The following is a 19,492-nucleotide window of genomic DNA, read 5'->3' as shown; positions in this document are numbered from 1 at the left end:
AAGTATGATTTTTTTGTTCGTTTCAGAAGAAAGCCCACAGGTAATTAAGGCAGTACTCAACATATTTTTCTTTATTATCATTTACTATGTAGCACATAAATTACACACTCCTCTGAGTGATGTGCCTTCCACCTCAGTCATAAGGATTCTCACAGCTCCCGTCTTCCCGCACATCAGTCCAAACTTACTCTCCCTCTTACACATGAGTTCACACATTCCCACTTCTCAGCAGGATACATTCCTCATAATTCACAGCTAGTATACCACCCCAGAGAACAGAACTACTGTCTCAAAAAATCAAATTACCATCTGATCTTCTCAAATAACATCAGAAACCTCTCCTTGTGTGGAGAGGTGTTACCTACACTGGCAAAATTTCAAGGGGAAATTTGCTACAAATGCAGATCAACTACAGTAGCAAAGGTAATAGGTTAACACAAACAGAAATCAGACAGTGTAGCCAGTCAGGCTGGAGAAAGTCTGCTGGATAAAATGCAACACTGGAGAAAGCTACAATATCAACAAGTGCATATACTGAAACTTTCTGGAAAGATGAGAGTTACAGCATAGCAACAAAGCAAATCTGGGAAAAAGGAAGAAATAAGAACAAATAACCTGCTAAAACATTTGTTCTTTCAACCCACAAAATGATAGGAAACAATTACATGCCTATTAGTTCGTGGTTTTAATCTATGCAACCCTTCCCTATCAATCATCTTCCATTAAGCTCCCATTCCCATCATGCATACCCTACACTTCTTCCATATTTTAATACATTCTTATATCAAGAAATTAAATGTGAATTATCTCAGCTACACAAAGTATCTTGTTTGCGTAGTATACTGGTTTATAGATTATAAGTTAATCAGACATATACTTAAATAAAAATACTGTATTTTTCTTACCTGTAGAAGTATACAGTATGCTCTAAGATCATCTTTTGTTCGTGGCCTATGAATGAATGAAATAATAAGCAGAAATGTATGTATACATCATATACACACATCAGGATTCACGAAGTCATGCACTCTACAATTTAAATTTGCTTTGCCAATACGTGTAGAATAATACATGTAAGGATCTCCACTGCTCTCAGAAACAGAGAGGGACACTTAAAGATTCCGACTCCTCTCTAAAGGCTGTTGTATCAGCCATCTTTTGTAGCATAACAAAAGCGAAAACAACAACAAAAAAAAGAATTATAGAATTGAAGAGCAAGAGGTGTTCCAAAGTCCATGCTGCTGTCTAATCTCGAGCAATACCACAGAAGAGTTTGACTCATCTTTGATATTTCCTGCCAGAATTCTCCATACACTTGTACCACTGCAGCCTCTGTACTTCTTGCTGTTCGTCAGCTTCAAGACTTTTACATAATCACAGATATACATGGCACAACAGCACAGAAAAGGTCGTATAAAGTGGAGAAAGGAACAGCCAAGGGCTGGGTCACAGGTGAGGCACAACAAGGTGCTGTCTTGCTGTATCTTTTTGTGAATCAAACTGCATTTGCACTTCTATTACTTTCTGTTAAAATGGCGTCATCTCCAAACCTCCCACCTTTGGGCTATCCCTTTCTGCATCCTGCACTACCCTTTCTATGCTGTTACCACACACTTAAATTGTGAAGTAAACTTTGGATCATGGAATTATATAGGTTAAACATCCTAGTTGCTTTTGGGGGTAGGGGGAAAATATGATTTACTCTGGATAAATTCCTTAATTCATCTCACAGTTCAGATGCCCAAAAGATCACCCTGGCCACAAGCAGCTGAGATTTTGTGGGGAAATGTATGGCTGGGTCTGGGTCTGCCTCTCAGAGGTTCGATGTCAGCTTACAGAGTTCAAGGTACATTTCAGCAGATTTGCCTTACAAAAGAAGACAAGTTCTTATGTATCTTAAGAGATACAAATAAATTTTATCAGAACATTTTCTTTGGCTAAAGCAAAAAAGACAAAACATGTATCAGTTTTAAGTGCTGGCACAGCACTAATGAAAACATTTGCTATAATTACCCTGTCCATTCTTGTAGCAGACCATTAATTATTCCTTTTAGGACTGACTTCTGAACATCTTGAGGCTATGGAAAAAGGAGAGGAAAAATCATATCTGATGTAATTATAAATATTCTATACAAGATATTGTATGAACAAGCAAGTTTGTTTTGCTTGTGATTCAAGCCAGCTAAGAAGTCTTTGTGTTATGATGCTGAGCTCCTAAGTGTCTTTCCCTGCAGACTATTAGCCGAGGCCTGGAGCTGTGCCAACGGTGGCTTTCAAGGCTTTAAACAACTTAAAAACTGTAAATATAATTTCTGAATTACTCCTATCCTTTGTTTACGAGGCACAGAATCTCCTTTTTGCTACCCCCATCCTCATGTTGTCCTTATTTTCCACCATGCAATGTCTGATCACAGTCATACATATCTTGCAAGTAGTCTTTGAGATCTACCACAGTACAAACTAGTGCATTACTAGTAGCAAAAATTTTCTCCTCTTTTACTAGAGCAGCCTTCATGACTCGGGCAATTCTCATAGGACCATTTTAAGTGTGTTTTGAGTGATTCTTCAGAAATTGTGCCTATCTGAGAAAAACTTTTGGTATAAATTACTTCTTAGCATACTTCTTTACTGAAATAATTGTTACAATATTTTAAAACATGAATTCTTTTCTTCTACTTACAGTATTTAATAAGGCATCATAGACAACATTCACAAATTTTGCATTGATTCCAGAGTCCTCAATGGTATTAAATGGTGCATTGGTATCTTTCTGTAAAGTTAGACAATACATGAAGCATTTTGGTTTTGGAATGTTTTGAATATTTTAGCTATCTTTGAAAAATAAAAGTTTAACAGCAAGTTTAAACAAAACATACAGATATAACTACTTATTTTCCTTATGAAAACATAAGAAAAGTTGCTTTTACTAATATGTGAAAGATTAAGCTAAACAATAATAATACTTAACATTGGCAATATTCATGTAACTCCATTACCTTATTGCTCCATTTTAAAAATGTAAGAGGATTTCAAATAATGAATTACATTGATTTTTCATTTTTCATCTTTGTTGTTGATCCATCATCAAACAAGAGCAACAAAACCATAAGCATTTGGTATTTGTCAAGTAACTCAAAGTCACAGGTTATTTTGTCTAGGTTCAAGCTCTACTATCCATATTAAACATCCTGAGCACATTTTGCTCTGTAACAGTCAGGAAATACTAATTTTAGCATGAATTCAGAAAGTTTTTATGCACAAATACGATCTTTCCCAAGGAAAACTGAGTATGTCATCACAACACAAGAACAGCTATACTGCTTAAGCCCATATCCCACTTCGGTTTTAGGCACAGGGAATTTCTGCTTCCAGATTTGCCTGGGCCTCTGTATTAGCTGCATAAGCTGTTTTTAAACTGTACCTTGTGTGGAAAGTATCTACACAGCCATAGTGTCACAGAACGAACTACATACTGGAATTTTAAAGCTCCACAGACATGTGAAATACAGTTGCTGAAACTGGAATCAATAAATCCATGCAATAACAGATGGTCCACCAAAAGCAGGCAAGATCATGACAAAATGATCTTAGTGGCCTTGAGTAACTAGCTGCAAGCCTTTAACCGATGTTTTTGTAAACACTTTGAAGAAACAAAGCACTGTAAGTACTAAAGAGTATTATGAATTATTTTCTACCTTAAATGCAGCATTTATCTCCAGGAAAGAATCAAATGTTGTAGAATAGAAATCATGTACAGCCTTCCAATCTCCTGATGACTTAGCCTTTTCCACATCATCCCTAGAAAGAATATATTAAAATATTGGTAATATAAGGGTTCAGTTTTCCCAGACACTTAGGCCTTAGACTGCACTGTAACTCTAAGCTTTCCTCACTAAGCACACTTAGAAGACAGGCAAGTATAATACCAGTATCTTTCTAACATCTTCCTTGACATTTAAAGATCATAGTATTACAAGAGAACAAAAGCATAGTTTGTGTTTGATATACCTGAACAATGTCTTTTATCCAAAATGTTAATTCATGGTGTCACAGTTCGGTATGTTAAGACAAATAATTAGCAGAACAGAATTATGCTGAAGATACACTGACATAATAAGATTTCTGAGAGTAGTTTATTTAAGTATGCAGGCTCCTAAAGTCATAAAACTCATTATCATTTGTAAAAGGTTTTATTTCTTTTCAATTTTTTCAAATAAAACAAACTTTGTATGTGACTGTACACTTTCTTTAAGGGGACAACAAAACTTTGGATTTATATTTAAAGTCCTTGGACCTTAAAGCAAGTAACTGTATATGAAATTTTGTATAATATCACACACTGAAAACAAACAACAAAAAAACCAACCAACCTCTGAAGCAGAATTTTATTTTGGTTATCTACAATGCTGGTGATACAAATCCCAGTTCGCACCACCCCAGATAATTTCTCTGCACTAGCTATTTTTAAGACGTTATCAGTAAGACATACTGAAAATGCTAATGACTTTTTTTTATACTATACTTGAAAGAATAAAAAATCTTTATAATTACTTAAATAGGCAGAGCAATCAATAGATACAAAAATCTGAATATGGAAAAGATTTCAGCTCTTCAGATCACCTGAATACCAACAAAGGATCACCTCTTGTCCAATTCTTTTTTATACATTTCCTTTTCCACCAAATACACACACTGATTAATCAAAAAGCATTCCTTGTCCTTACTGAACGCCAAAAATTTCAAATACAGAAAAGAGCAATGAAGAGTACATGCTCACATGACTTGGAGCAACTGTGATTTTTTTTCCCCCCCATCTGTTTGAGAAACAGAAGAATCAGGCTTCTTCCTAGGAATACTTTTCCCTATTTCCTGACCGAGATTACCCTATTGTAAAACACTTCAGGGTATTACAGCAGCATAATGCCGCTCTGTAGGTGCTAAGGCTGAAAAAACCAAAAAAACCCCACCCCATGCTTCCAATGAATTAGTAATACCCCCCTAAGAACACATCCACACTACAGAAATACCATGCCAATATATGTTCACGTATTGCAGGCAGAGTCCCCCAGTTTAGGGGGTATATAACAGCCTTATATCATTAGTTTTCCCACAAAATTATACCACTTCCTCAAATAGCAGTGCCAATATCACAATTCTGAGGACCATAGCTATGTTAAGCAGAGGAAAAATATTCCCTATTGCCTTGTCCCTACAGTGAACAAAGTAAAGCCGGCAAAACTCTGTGATGCAGACCTGACATCAAGGAAATGGGCTATACTACTTAAAAACAATTCAGGTGGTTTCCCTGGGGACTTCTGCTAGCCTAGCTAAGTCAATCAAGCATTGTGTGCCGAGTATCATAACAGTGCTGGAAGAAATCTAATGCAGATACAGTTCTGATTAAGGGTCTGTACTGATCTGCAAAAACAGAAGTGGAACACAACACACTTATCTAGAAGTAGAATTGATGTGAAAATCAGTTTTATGGGGCAGCAACATAAATACTGACTACGCAGACTCTGATGTTAGCTTTTACTTTTACTTAGACAAACTTAAAGCATCGTGCCTTTCAGAAGTGCTAGAATAGCTTACACTTACACTGCTTAAAATTTTGGTCACATAAGCAGCAAGGATACATGAAAAAAGTAGTAAGTTTTTGCCATAAAACTAATATTGAAAATCAACACTCTCTAACATAATGCATGAAGAAAGGCACTTTTGGACGAAGTCAGAAATAGTGTAGTCCACATAATCACCACTCCAGGTCCTCAAACATGATGTTACACATGTAAGTGTCTGGTGTGCACACAAGACTGAGAATGCCCAATACTTCAATGGACAGGACACCCCATAATTGGCAATACAAACAAAATAGCTAAGATTGAAAGGGATTTTCCAGCCTACAATAAGCCATGCATTTTTTTCCCCCCAGACTAAACATCCACTGAATGTCAGAAGCTGAATTTCTAACTCTGAAGTACAAGCTTTGCCATTTCTTGAACAGAACATCACTTCAAGCTAGAGAAAGTATTTTGATCATTTTCACAGTAACAAAGTTATCGATCCCACCATCACAACCAGACTAACTACTTGTCAGTCTTACTGAACTGTTTCCTTATTTGAGATGTATGAATTAGGACAAAATGAAAAAAGTCCAAAGAAAGAAAGTACACTTTTAGAAACCTCAGTGTAACTTACTGAAAATCTTTCACTGTTTTGGTTCGGATGGGAAGGGAAGGTTCAGGAGGAATTGGTGCTTTCAGTTCTTGGGGTAGTGTATCTATAGAGATGCGCTGCTTTTGTCGTACATCGAGACAAATAGGTGGTAGGTCCCTCACTTAAAAAAATGCAAAGAACAATAAACATAATGTAATCATATACAATATACATAAACATTTAGCTCGTGAAATACAGGTATGTAGGACCTAGGGGGAAAAATAAAAAAGGAAAGTCACACTGGTTGATTCTACATCTTTAAACCCCTATTCATCCCAGTACTTTTCTTACCACATGCTCATCCCAGACATGATGGAAACTTCAACTAATTAAAGGGAAATAAAACCCTAGAAACAAAAAACTGTATCCTGAGTTCATAACTATGTCTTTGTGAATGAAGTGCTGCCTCCTGCCAGTTGAGTGAGAAAACTGGCCAGCCCGTCTCCTATCTAACACCTTCTGAAAGAAGGCAGTTGCTACCATTTTATAAACGAGCTTCTGGACCAAGTTGCAAACAAATGATTGCCTATTACAGAAACAAAGGAAAAAACAAGACAGATTCTCACAACTGAATTGCTGACATGCTGCTGGCAAACACACCCAAAAAAACAACACCCAAAAAGCCCATCCAACCAAAAAAACCTCAACCTGGTGACCTGTGTTCCAACTCATTCTTAGGGAAAATAGCAAACCACTGTACTTACGTAAGTCACGCTGGTATTGTATCACACAATGGTATACACACAGCATTATTCACACCACACAAGAAATGAGTGCTGCAGTATTTTCATTAAATTTATTGTAGCTGTAGATGCTCAACCTTCTGAACATTAAGCCAAGTGCCTTCTGAAGTCAGATGCATAAACAAAGTGCCTATTCTGAACATCACATCTACCTGAACCTATAAGGAACTCAAGCTAAGCAAGTTAGAACATAATTACAAAAAAAAAAAAAAAAATAAAAATCACAGGATGTCATGGAATTACAATTACACAGAACGATCCTGTTCTATTTGCTGTTTGAAAGAGAAACTGAGCAGTCCATGACTGGTAGCTATTAGCCATAAATAGTAGTGTTGCCCATTATTGTATTTACAGCATATGATGTAAATTCCGTAATATACAAACTGTAACACTGATGTTCCCTTTACCCAATAAAAATCTCAAGCACAACCACACCAAAGTCCAACTGTTTTCTGACATACAAGGACAAGTCTTCATTCAATTTTTCTACACTATGATACATAATTTTTAGCTAAAAGCTGGCTGTGGATCATCTATAGCCTCCTAAAAGAATCTCACCAATAAATTAAATGAAAAATGCAAGTTTTCTGTCTTGCAGAGAATTACAGCTGAAACAGCAGCATCTTTAAACATTTCTTTTCAATAAATTTGGCTGCCTATTCTAAGTACAGATAGTAGCGCTTTAACAAGGCCTTCCTATTCTGCTCCTTACTTTCTCCCTGGTTCCAGAGTGTTGAGCTGTGTTTACGTGGCAAGGCTCTGCAGCAGGGGTGGCTGCTGGGGTGGCCTCTGTGAGATGAGATGGGGCTGCCTCTGTGTCAGGTACAGCCAGCTCCGAAACAGACCCACCACTGGCCAAAGCCAAGACAGCACTTCTGTGATGATATGTTTAAGAAAGGGTAAAAAACCGCATAGCGGCTGAGAGAGATTTTTAAATAAAGAAAGGGGGGAGAGAGGGAGAAACCACCCTGCAGGCCCTAAGGTCAGTGGAGAAGGTGGAGGAGGTGCTCCAGGCACCGGAGCAGAGATTCCCTGGCGGCCCACGGAGAAGCCCACGGTGAAGCAGATTGCCCCCCTGCAGCCCACGGCGGAGCAGATACCCACCCTGTGGCCCATGGCGAGCCCGTGCCCACACAGGCTGCTAGCAGGAACTGGGGCCTGTGGGGGACCCATGCTGGAGCAGCCCCTTCCTGAAGGGCTGCACCCTGCGGCACGGGCCACGTCGGAGCAGTTCGTGAAGAACTGCAACTCACAGGAAGGACCGATGTTGGAGAAATTTGTGAAAGACTGCATCTGGTGGGAGAGACCCTGTGCTGGAGCAGGGTAACAGCACCAGGAGGGAGGAATACCAGAGACAAATGTTGTGAGTGGCCTACCACCCTCACTCCTCACCCCCTGCACCGCCTGGGGGACAGAAGTCCAAGGGTGGGCAACAAGGAAGCGAAGTTGAGCCTGGGAAGAAGGGGGGCAGGGGAAAGGTGTTAGGTTTTGGTTTTTTTTAATGGGCAATAAATTAATATCCTCAAGCCAAGTCTGTTTTGCCTGTGATGGTAACTGGAAAGTGGACACCTTGCCTTTACCTCAACCCATGAGCTTTTTCATCTCATTTTTCTTTCCGTGTCCTGTTGAGGAGAGGCAGTGTGATAGAGCAGCTGGGTGGGTGTCTGGCAGCTGGCCAAGGTAAACACACCAAAATAATGAAAAAAAATTATTCCAATGCAGTACACACAAACATCCATTTTACTGACAGTGTCTTCTCAAATATCCTTAAAATGCTTTTTTAGTCTGATGTATACTGCATGTTTTTAAAAGCATCTATATAAATTATGACATGTTTGGGATAAAAGACACTATATAAAGAAAGTGTCCTCAGAAGTCAAACATATTAAACCAAAACCCTGTATGAATTTTCCAGGAGCCCTCTAGGCCTTTTCCAAGAGTTGTTTTTTAAAATTAACTAAACATCAAAGTAGTATCACTATTCAGCTGCCTACTCCATTTGTCACAGCAGGGAAACAAATGCTAACAAAATCCCCAAAACCCAAAGGCAGATTCTTTACACTCATGCTAATGACAGAGACGCTGTCATTGTGACTTAACTCAGCCACCACTCACCAGATGATAATAGATCAGAGCTGCCCTCAAGCCCCCTGCTCCCCAAGTATGGCATTGATTACAGATATGGAATCTTGCCCACTCTCAGGGCTGAAATTTAAAGCTATTGAAAGAGAAGAGCAGTAATTAAAAAAAACCAAAGTGGACACATACATATTAAATCAATTCAACTCAAGCCAAGGTGCCAAACAATGCTGCCAGGCAAGTGCTCTGCTATTGCACATCATTCTCTGAAAGCAAGATGGCCTGACCTAAAAGAAACTAAGACTATGTCTTATTTTTATACTCTGAGAAAGACAAGTCACTTTCATTTAGCTCTCATTCTGTCTTCTCAGTTTGAAATGGATTAAACATTGAATTATAACCAGCTGAATACACTGAAATGAGGAAAATATTCTCTCCACATCTGTTGAAGAGACAGCTGCTGACAGAAGCTGTTTCTCATTTCAGTAAATTGAGGCTGCAGGTGCTAAGCTGGTAACTTGCACCCTGTCAGTGATGCAGTTTTCTTTGAAATATATGTAGGTTAAATTAGATATACTAAAACTGGGGTTTAATAACATGTTTAATAAATACTGTCAACTTCAGTATGTTTTGCCATAATTCAAGTTTATTTGTAAATAGATGTATTTGTTCATCTGACATTTAAAAATATTAATTAAGATCTCTCACTTGAGTTCCATTGAGGAGAAACTTGAAACTTTATGCATTGAGTTGATAAGCAGCAATAACACATTATTACAAGACAAGAAAAAGCAATCATTTCTGGCTGTTTGCCCAGTTACATCAAACAAAGACTCAGCAATGCATGATGCTTAGGGAATGATCAAAAACTTTGAGGAAGAAAATCTCATTGATACGAAGCAGAATTGACTAGTACAAGGAAATTTAGTGTGAATGAATTTAGAACAGCAGTTATGACCAACATGGCTACTAGCAGATAAAAATTTTCGAAGTAGGTAAAGCAAACAAATCTTACCTATATTTGTAACATTATAGAAGAACTAGAACAATCTAGTTCATATCTAGATTTCATACTAGATCATTGTTGCATTAGAAGACTTGTTATATAAATTTAATCTCTGTGGTAGCTACATAGCAAACATCACCCTAGCTCTCGTGCTGTATTTACCAGCATTACCTCTTCCATGCTTCTGTTTTTCAACAGCAGTCTTTGAACTCAGGCCTGAAGTATTACCAGTATAAGCACACATACACACACATGCTATTTCTCTGAATATGTGTATAGATAAAGAAAACCCACAAAACCAGCCTCATTCCTGAATTCTAGAAGAAGCCTTTTTAAATGAGAAGTTTGTTTCAATGATTATTTTGATATTTTTTTTGATGATTTTTTTCATAGAATACTTATACTTCCTCAAAAAATTTTGAGTGCACCTTGGACTGTTAGTAAAAATTATCTGGTTTTACATAGGTTGGTTATCCTGAAACTACTAGAATATCTGCTGAATTTTACACATTGAGCTCTATTTCAAGAATATATCCTTGACTGTAATAAATACTGCCATGCCTTAATGTGGTGAAAATTAACCACTAAGCACTTATGAGGCAGTAATTACTACTGGGACAGTATCATGTGCAGCAAGAACTGAGGTACATAGAGTGAACATCACTGAGAGTGACTTTTACTTTTGCAGAATAGCTTGCAAGGATACAAAGATTATTTTAGTAAGAATCCAATCCTGCAAGGTATAAGCCATCTTTCTCTACACAAATTTAAGACTGACAATACCTGTCAGCAGTTTTGTTTCAAACTCACCCTACTGAGATCTCTTATTTAATACAGTCTCTTTCTTCCTAGCTTTAAATTCATTGAGTGCTATAAAGACTTACTGAATCACAGAATAAGGCTGAGAGGGAACTGCTCATAGGCAAGATCAATACAAACCTGACAAATGTTTGAACAGCCTTTTATCAGAAGTCCCAAATTATGAAAATTCCATATCCTAGCCCAACAATCTAATAAAAATTTCAGGTCTGTGATGAACCATCTCATCAGGCTTCACAATTCTAGCCTACCATACTGAATACACAAGTCCACTTTCTATCTTTTCCCTATCTTTACCTTAACATACCACAACCACCTTTCCTCTCACCTTTAAAGCTCTTCAGAACTGACCAGTCTTTGTCTGTGAATTTTATTGCGCGTCATCACTGGCCTTCATCTTCACTCAAAAAACCCAGCAACTCTCAGCATCTGTCTCCTTTAAAAGCACTATGCTTGTCATCCTTCAGATGGAGACAGAAACATTTTCTCCACAAAGTTCTGACACAATTTCTAGAGAAGCTGCCATCTGACTGCAATTAGACAAACAGTATCTGCAGATGGACTACTGAATCTGTAACTTCCTTTAAAACTTCAGATTATTATTTCATTCTCCAAGACTATTTGTTATCCAACTCGTCTCTGTTGACTTAACCTCTGCAGAGGATGGATTATCATGTATGTCACTGCCTGTACAATGTACAGCATAGCATAATTTAATGAAATCTAGGTTTCTAGATTTTCTGGCACTACCACAATACAAATACTGGCAGAACACCGAGCACCTTCTTAAATTGGTAACTAAGTAACACAGGGCTTTTATTCTCTTACCATTTTTGATGTTGGGTATAACAAGTTGCGTAGGTGAATTTCTGTTTCCGATGCCTTCTTTCTTTTGGTTGATAGTTGTGATGAAATTGCTGAAAGTAGAAAACTGATTTTTGGCTCCTCTCTCCAACCCCTGTAATTAAGATGACAGCAAGCTATAAAGGGCTAATACATTACTGCAAGTGTAATCTTACTTATGAGGTATTACACAGAGTACTTAAATACCTTTTATCTTGAAATGAGAGTGGTAATACCCAAGTAAGACATAAATAATGATTCTGCAAGTTTATTTCAAATTGATTCAGGGGAGATACCATAAAATTCCTTTCCATTACATTCAGAAACTCAGGTATTAATTTTCAGGGTATGAAGATATCCTTGGATTACTGCGAGAAAAACACAGTAAGATTAGAATGCTTTCAACAATATTCTAACTGTCCATATCCTGATTTCTAACTGCTTTTATATTCCTCACTACATCCAGCTCAGTTTAAACAGATGAGTGCCACATAGTCCTTTTTCCAAATAACCCTAATATACTGCAGTAGTTTAGACAAATTTCCCAAGACTTGAAATGTGGGACCAAAAATTCTATGTTAATACATTTTCAACAGTGGCTACCTGGGTAAAAGCCCCTAATGATTCAGAATCATCAGCATTTGCTCCTGGTGAAGAAAGGATAGCCAACAAACATTTGTTAACACTGTGTTAAAAAAACCTGCTGGAGTACCTGTATGTGCTGCCACCAAGGAGTCTGTCTGCATAAGCCTTTGCTAAGAAGTGTTGAGTGCTAATGTGTTTTAACAGTGAACAGAAGTGAAATCACACAACAGACTTCCAAAGGATTGCTCCAGTCAGTCTGTTTGATGTGGAGTGCTAGTAGATACAGTTATTTACTCTGGACAACCTGCAAAGCATAGATGAGTTAAGCAGCTTGCCCAAGAGGACAGAAGTTGCATGATGGAGATTTTTAATTTCCATCTCAGCTCCAAGTCATCAGTTGAAACCAGACAAAGTAGATCAACTTCAGAAAACATACACACTCTCCCTGCACATCGTAATTTTCAGCCTCACACTAACCTACAGATTCATTTGCTTGATATCTAGTATCTATGCTCCCAGTTAGAAAAAAATGTTTTCATGCAAATCAAAACTGTAATTCCCCAAACAAGAATAAAAATTCTAGAATAATTAACATAATATCCCATCAATTTTTTTAAACCCATACATTTCCCTTTTCCCCTTAAGAGTAGTAAATTTGGACTAAGACATGCAGCCAGAGTTCTGAGGAAAGCACTTCAGTTACACCACAACATCCTGAAATACCACCAGGAGGGTTGTAACACAGCCCATAAACTTGCCATGCCACAGTATATGCAAGCTGGTGCACTGTCAGGAATTCTAAATAACTATGGCACAAACATCCATTTTCCCATGGCTTATAAACTCAGCAAATTACACAATCAGCAAGCCTTCTGGTTTTAAAAGTTTCAATTTCTAGCTCCCAATTGCTGGTATGCAACAAACAATCAAAAATAAAATGTAGTTACCATTGGAATTTTCACATTACCTTTTTCTTTTTTTCTATCACCTTTGAAATATCACTAAGATGCTTCTTAAAAATCACCTGGCACATGACTGGCGAAAACCAGGTCCTGAACAAACATGCCAAGACATGATCAACTGAAAAACAGGCTTTTAAACAAATCCAGATCTGAGGTTAATCTGCTGTGTCACAAAATGTGTGCTCTAGGTAGAAAACCTTTGGAGCTTGGAATAGTCTCTATTAATAGAGAATAGTTATCACAGATAATTGAGAAGATAAGCTTTTATGAAACAGACTACTGTGACAGCCTTTTTGATTGACTCAGCTTTCTAGGTTTCACTCCAGCCACACCGCTGAAACAGTACAGTTGAACAGTTATTTTAAAATGTTCTTCTTAATGACACTCTCAGAATAAAAAACGCACGTGCTATTTAACTCCATCATCCTGCTCCAAGTGCAGTTCCAACAATATTAAACAAACGTATGGACAAAGGCTTTAATGGAAATCCCTAGAGAATATTGGGAAACTGCATACTTATTAATGAGGATCTCTGACATCTCCTGGGAGAGTAATCTAGGACAAATGTACAGCACCATGTCATACTTAGAAAAATTTGTAGGAGGTCAGCAAGCCTCTAGAGCCTAAGAGCCTACACACATACTGCCATCAGAAAACTGAAACCCTACATACAAGAATGAGTATGCTTAGAGGGAGCAAGTGGATCAAAGTAATCTTTAATCCTTCTTTTTTAAGAGGAGCATATTAATAACTGACAACTCTGCTCTGCTGGCTTCTTCATGGAAGTTCTCCAAAGCATTAAGTTCTCCATAAGACTGGAAAGGTACTAGCATTATGCTTCACAGATCTATGGTTTTCATTTCTGAAGTTAAATTAGATGGTGAAAGTCAAACTGTTTGCAAAGAGCACATGCTTCACTTCTTGAAAATCCTACTCTTTACCCCTAACATAACTCATTCAAGACCCATGTGTATGTGGCAAGCAAAGGCCAGTAAGGAGTAAAAGGTTTTCTTGCCTTTGCAAGAAGACATGGAAGATACTCAGATTACCTAAAGGCAGCTGTCAATAAAACAGCCTACGCAAGAAGTAGGCTTTTCCCTTCCATTCCTATCTTGAAAGCCATAACATAGGACTGGTTTTGCATTACAGAAGCCTCTACTCGTTCCTGCTTACTAGGGGGTAAGTTATTTAGCTTCCCACAAGCTTCTTTTTAGAATTTGAACACTGACCTCCAAACCATCACCCCTTATGCATTATTTCTAATCACCATTTGGCCCTGAACTCCTTGCAGTGCCTTGTCAGTTTATTCATGGACTAATTTAATCTCCACAACTTTCCTCAGAAATACAAGGGAAAAAAAAAAGTAACCATTCTTCCACAACTCCACACAGCCCTTGGCTAGGAAAAGCCAGGATATGAATGACAACAGCAATGGTCACACCATCCCTTTATTCCAACTTGCAACCAGTTTAAACTGCAGATGAGACATCTTTCAGCACTAGAGGAGAAAAAGGATACCATGGTTATCTACTGACTTACTAAAATTCTGACCTTTTACACAGCTATTGTGGAAAATGGAAACTGTTTAAAGGGTGTGTCACACCTTCATGTCACCTTCACCTTTGCCACATTGGTTGCAGACATCTATGGTGCATCTTTAAAGCGCTGGAGAAAATGTCAATTACACAAAATCTGGGGAGATGTTCTGAGACACGGATATCTGAGTCTCACTTCATACAGAAACAAGGTATAGTACCTATATCACCATAGTCATCATATGGTGGCTATAAAATTAAAAATAATAGGCAGGGAGCATACAAAAATTAAGGTTATCTGGAATATCACTGTATTTGTATCAGGCATGTATTTTTAAAGGAAGGTAATTTTTAATGGCAAACCCCCCAAGAATAAGCAAAGATATTTTTTTAAGAGACAGCAAGTTCTCCCTTTTGTCATCACACCGTATTACAAACTTCCCTAGCTTAAAGAGGAAGCTGAGAACACACTTCTCTCTTTAAAAAGTGTTTGAGAGAATTTGATGAAGTAACGTTCATTTTTTGGTGTTCAATCAGAACTTTTAATACAGGAACTTGCATTGCTACGTATGATGAATCTCATAACATACTTCACAAAGCCCTGGTAGGCTGGTCACAACTAGGGCTTAGCAGACCAATGGTTTGATATCTTCTTTACAGAAACTCATAAAGGTCCTCACAAAAGCATACCTGCGTTCTCTCTGTATTCTGTTACAGAGAAATCCAGGGCTATGGAACTGTCCATTACATCTGTCCACAAAACTCACTGTCTGTAACATAATATTAAAACCCATATGCAGCTCTTTGTAAATTCAAAATCCCACAGGCATTTGATAAGCAGTCACACCTAGCCAGATCTGTAGCAGGTCAACTTAGCCAACTCAGGCCTGTGGGCAACGGTTCAGGAGTACACAATGCACATCCAGCTCCAAGGCGGTGGGAATTCCGCATGGCTGCCCAGTTGCGCACCTTTTTCATTAGCTGAGCTAAGCCCGACAAACTTCAGAGCAGCACTTGTATTTTTATTCTAAGGGGCTAGCATTTGCCATTCAAAGTCTGAAATAGGGATTTCCAAAGGTAAAAAGAACTCCTGGGCACTTGTCCGTACAGACCTCTCCCACCAAATCCGTATCACAAGAACACACACCTTCTTCCACACTCTGACAGAATTGCAAAGCTTAAAGTCTTTTGGAATTGCACATGGGAGTTTGTAGTCTGCCTGCATTACTTCATTTAATGTTACAATTATTTCACGACAGTCAAACATCAGATGCTCAATCTTTTAAATTCAAATTATGTAAAATAATTTCTAGCAAGTCAGTTACGTATCAGAACCGTTGAATCAAAACCTCATAACCGTATTACTTACTACAGGATTGGTGAAATTTTTGCTCTGTTGTTGGACTGAAATAACTCACTGCAAGCTTTAACGCTGAGCTATGTAAGTACCCAACTCATGCCAGGAAAATTTTATGTTTCATAATAATGTATGGTCAGCACAAAGGAGATCATAACTTCAGTAGAATTAAAAATCTCACAAGGTTTCTGAAATTAAATTATTCTGGCAAATATCCTTCCCACAGATTTTTTACCCGTGTTAAGTCATCCATCGATTCTTGCAACGTTCTGTCATCTTTGCTTCAACGCAAAGTAAAAACCGGAAAAGATCTCGTAAGAAAAAGTTAAAAATACACAAGTACCTTCCAGCTGGCTCTGCTGCTGCCAGGCTTGCTACGAGCCGACACCCCCCCCCGCCCCCGACAACCCCCAACGAGCGCTCGGCGCTGCAAAGCCTCAGTCATGACTAACCCCGAGGCGCAGACCGGTGAGAAATGTTAAAGAACTATAAGTAGACGGAAGAATTTATAGCTTCATTATGTCACTGCTTACAGATGCACTTGTTATTTTAAAAAAAAACTGAATGAAAGCCTCTCAAGGGAAAAGGACATGAACGAAAACGAACACGGTGCGCCCCCCCCCCCAATGAAGCGGCAAACACAGCAAACGGCAGCGCGGTCCGCAAAGCCGGTGCGGCTCCCCGCCGCCGGGCGGCACCGGCCGGGCGCTGGAGGGTCGCCCGGCCCCACCGGCGGCCGCAGGACACCTACCCCGGCAGCAGCCGCGCTGGATGCCGACGGGATGGGCGGCAGTTTCTCTCGCTCCGTGTCTTTCTCCCCGTCTTCCTCCTCCTCCTCGCCGCCCTCCTCGGCTGACGGGGGCGCCGCGCTGCCCTGCTTCAGCTCCGCGCCCGCCGGGAGCCCCGCGCCGGGGCCGGGGGGCAGGTCAGCGGCAGCCGCGGCCGCCGGCGGGCTCTGCAGCGACATGGCCCCGCTCCCGGCCGCCCCGCAGCTCCCGCCGGCACTCGAGCCCCCGCGCCCTCTACTCCTCCCTCCCGCCGCCCCCGAGCCGCCCCGAGGAGCCGCCGCCGCTCTCCGCTCCGCTGCGGGCCGCCGCGGCAATGCAGCAGCCGGGCTGCCGCCGGGCGCTCGCACGCCCCCGCACGGCGCGGCGGGTGGGGTGGGGTGGGGCGGAGCGCAGCCCTGCCGCCCCCGCCGCGGCCCCGGCAAGGAGGGGGAGCGCGGGACGCGGAGCAGCGCAGGCGGCCGGCGCGGCCGGGCCCCGCCGCCGCTGCGCCCCCTCAGCCACCGCGCCACCTACAGACCGCGGGCAGGAAGAGGGGCCGCCGCCGCCATGTTGTTTATAGGCGGCTCATAGAAACGCGCTTGGCAACCGGGGGCGCCGCGCGGGGGCAGCGGAGGACACGGCTACGGAAACTCCGTAGCGCAGGAAAAGCGGCGGCGCCGGCCGTGCCGCGGCTCCCGGGGCTTCGCTCGGCGGGGCGGCGGTAGGGGGCAGCCAGCGGAGCGGGGAGCGGGCTCCTGTCGGCCGGCGGGGCCGGGGCACGGCAGCAAGTGAATACACGAGCAGTAAATATCCGCCGGCGGTGAAGGGACCGCGGGTGGTGCGGGCACGGCCCCGCCCGCGCCGCCTTCTGAGCGGGCCGGTGTTGCCCTGCACCGCTGGCCGGGCCTGCGCCGCGGGTGGCACCGCCCTGTCACCTCATGGCACCTTCATCACGGCTTCCAGTCACACTCTCTGTAAATAACGAAGTGCAAATAATACCGAAATGGGAGCGTAAGAGCGTAGTCCTGCCTGTTTCACTGGCAAGAACAGAGCGATGCCAGGGCCTGTGCGATGGCAGCTCTCGGCCCTTGGCTTGGGCAGGCCTCGGGAAGCCTGAGGCAATCCCTGCTGCCAGAGCCTCTCCGCAGTAGCCGGTGCTTACTGAACCTCTGCTGTAACACCATTAAAACAAGTCACCTTCAGAGGAGATGCTATGTTGAACTGGTTGCCACTCAACATCTAGACTAGATGTAACAGAGCACTTGTCTGTGGGTGCTGACCTACCACGTGGGTTGGCATGCAAGTGTGTGGGAGGCCTTCCACGTGGGAGTGGTGCCATGGTTTTGTACGCTAAACTACACGAAATTTAAGCCCTTCAGACCGTTAGCTGCCAGACAAGACAAGATTCTTTCAGGCCACTCTGATTTTGTGTCTGGAGAAGAGCTCCCCTCCCAGATTCAGGGTCAAAGGAGTGTGAATCTCATCAGAGACCACTTGAAACAAATCTTCAGAATTGTTTGGTCAGAATCGGAGGTAACCCACGTGACGGTTTTTCTCAGCATAGGCATTACACAAGTAGCTCCTGCGCACTGGAGCTGTGGTAAAGATCTGTATAAACCGCACACAAGCAAAGGCATAATAGGTACTGCAGTGTTAATCTAACACATTGGAAAATGCTTCCCCTGTTTGAAGGAACTGGCAGACCTGGAATTTATAAGGTTTCATTAAGAAAATGCTTTGTCATAACAAGTTAAATACAAGAAATGGTTTTCCAAAAAGTTCACTCCTCACTGTGCTTACTTCCCCATTGCTCTCAGTGGTTTGCATAAGTGGCCTGCCGCACTTAAGCAAAGTCCCCCACACACTCGCTCACCTTTTTCCTTTGGGTGCCAAGAGATAACATAATGATAGTAATTGCAGTACAAGCAGCTATACACCCAGTGGCAGTCCCCAAGTGGAAGTAATTGGCACAGCTGTTTTGTGGAGCTGTGCCAACTTGAAACATCGAAGGATCTTCTCCCTTGAGTGTGCACAGAGAGATGAAGCGGAAGGAAATAGAAATGTAGGTAGGCAAGTATACAAATTAATTCATAATGTGGTCTTTGTTTTTAGTTCCGTTGAGCTATAAAGGCCTGATATTCAACAGCTTCAAAAACACTGAGATAGCCTTCTGCCAAGATTATTTCACAAAAAGCTAATGCAACATCAAGGACATAAATTTTTAATATCTATGCCATCCTGTGCTGTTTGAGACTGAGGTGTTCCATTGAACAAAACTAATTCAGGTGAATATTGTGACCCATGACAATTACGAAACCAGGCACAAACGTACTGCTAAAAACTTTTCTTCTTATTTTTTGTAAGACAGTAAAAGGACTACACACCGAAGTAGAAGCAAACACATTTTCCTACTTCTGACAAAGGCAGCATACATCTGGTGCTTAGGGTTTGTAACTAAAGTATTTCAGTGTAATTCATAGATCCACGAGGGAGTCAAAGATATAACTACAGCTGGGAAAGGCACATCTAAACTGGCTTTCGATTTGCTAGCATGGATGGATGCTAGCTGGGTGGGTGCAG

At 40.9% G+C, this 19,492-nt stretch overlaps 1 protein-coding gene across 1 annotated transcript in view; it reads right to left on the bottom strand.

Moving 5' to 3' along the window:
- Window positions 1-17,180, bottom strand: part of HECTD2 (HECT domain E3 ubiquitin protein ligase 2) — a 40,496-nt gene extending 23,316 nt beyond the window's left edge. Inside the window, exons 1-7 of the mRNA XM_037400673.1 lie at window positions 16,897-17,180; window positions 11,692-11,821; window positions 6,199-6,337; window positions 3,696-3,798; window positions 2,681-2,770; window positions 2,014-2,078; window positions 906-951 (exon numbers count right to left, since the gene is read on the bottom strand). Coding sequence (XP_037256570.1) covers window positions 906-951; window positions 2,014-2,078; window positions 2,681-2,770; window positions 3,696-3,798; window positions 6,199-6,337; window positions 11,692-11,821; window positions 16,897-17,112 — 789 coding nt within the window. The 5' untranslated portion in view covers window positions 17,113-17,180. The remainder of the gene's footprint in view (window positions 1-905; window positions 952-2,013; window positions 2,079-2,680; window positions 2,771-3,695; window positions 3,799-6,198; window positions 6,338-11,691; window positions 11,822-16,896) is intronic.
- Between the last annotated feature and the right edge of the window lie 2,312 nt (window positions 17,181-19,492).

The sequence above is a fragment of the Falco rusticolus genome, chromosome 9 (genome assembly GCF_015220075.1).
Source record: "Falco rusticolus isolate bFalRus1 chromosome 9, bFalRus1.pri, whole genome shotgun sequence".
Taxonomy (NCBI): domain Eukaryota; kingdom Metazoa; phylum Chordata; class Aves; order Falconiformes; family Falconidae; genus Falco; species Falco rusticolus.
This window is presented reverse-complemented; position numbering and strand designations above follow the sequence as displayed.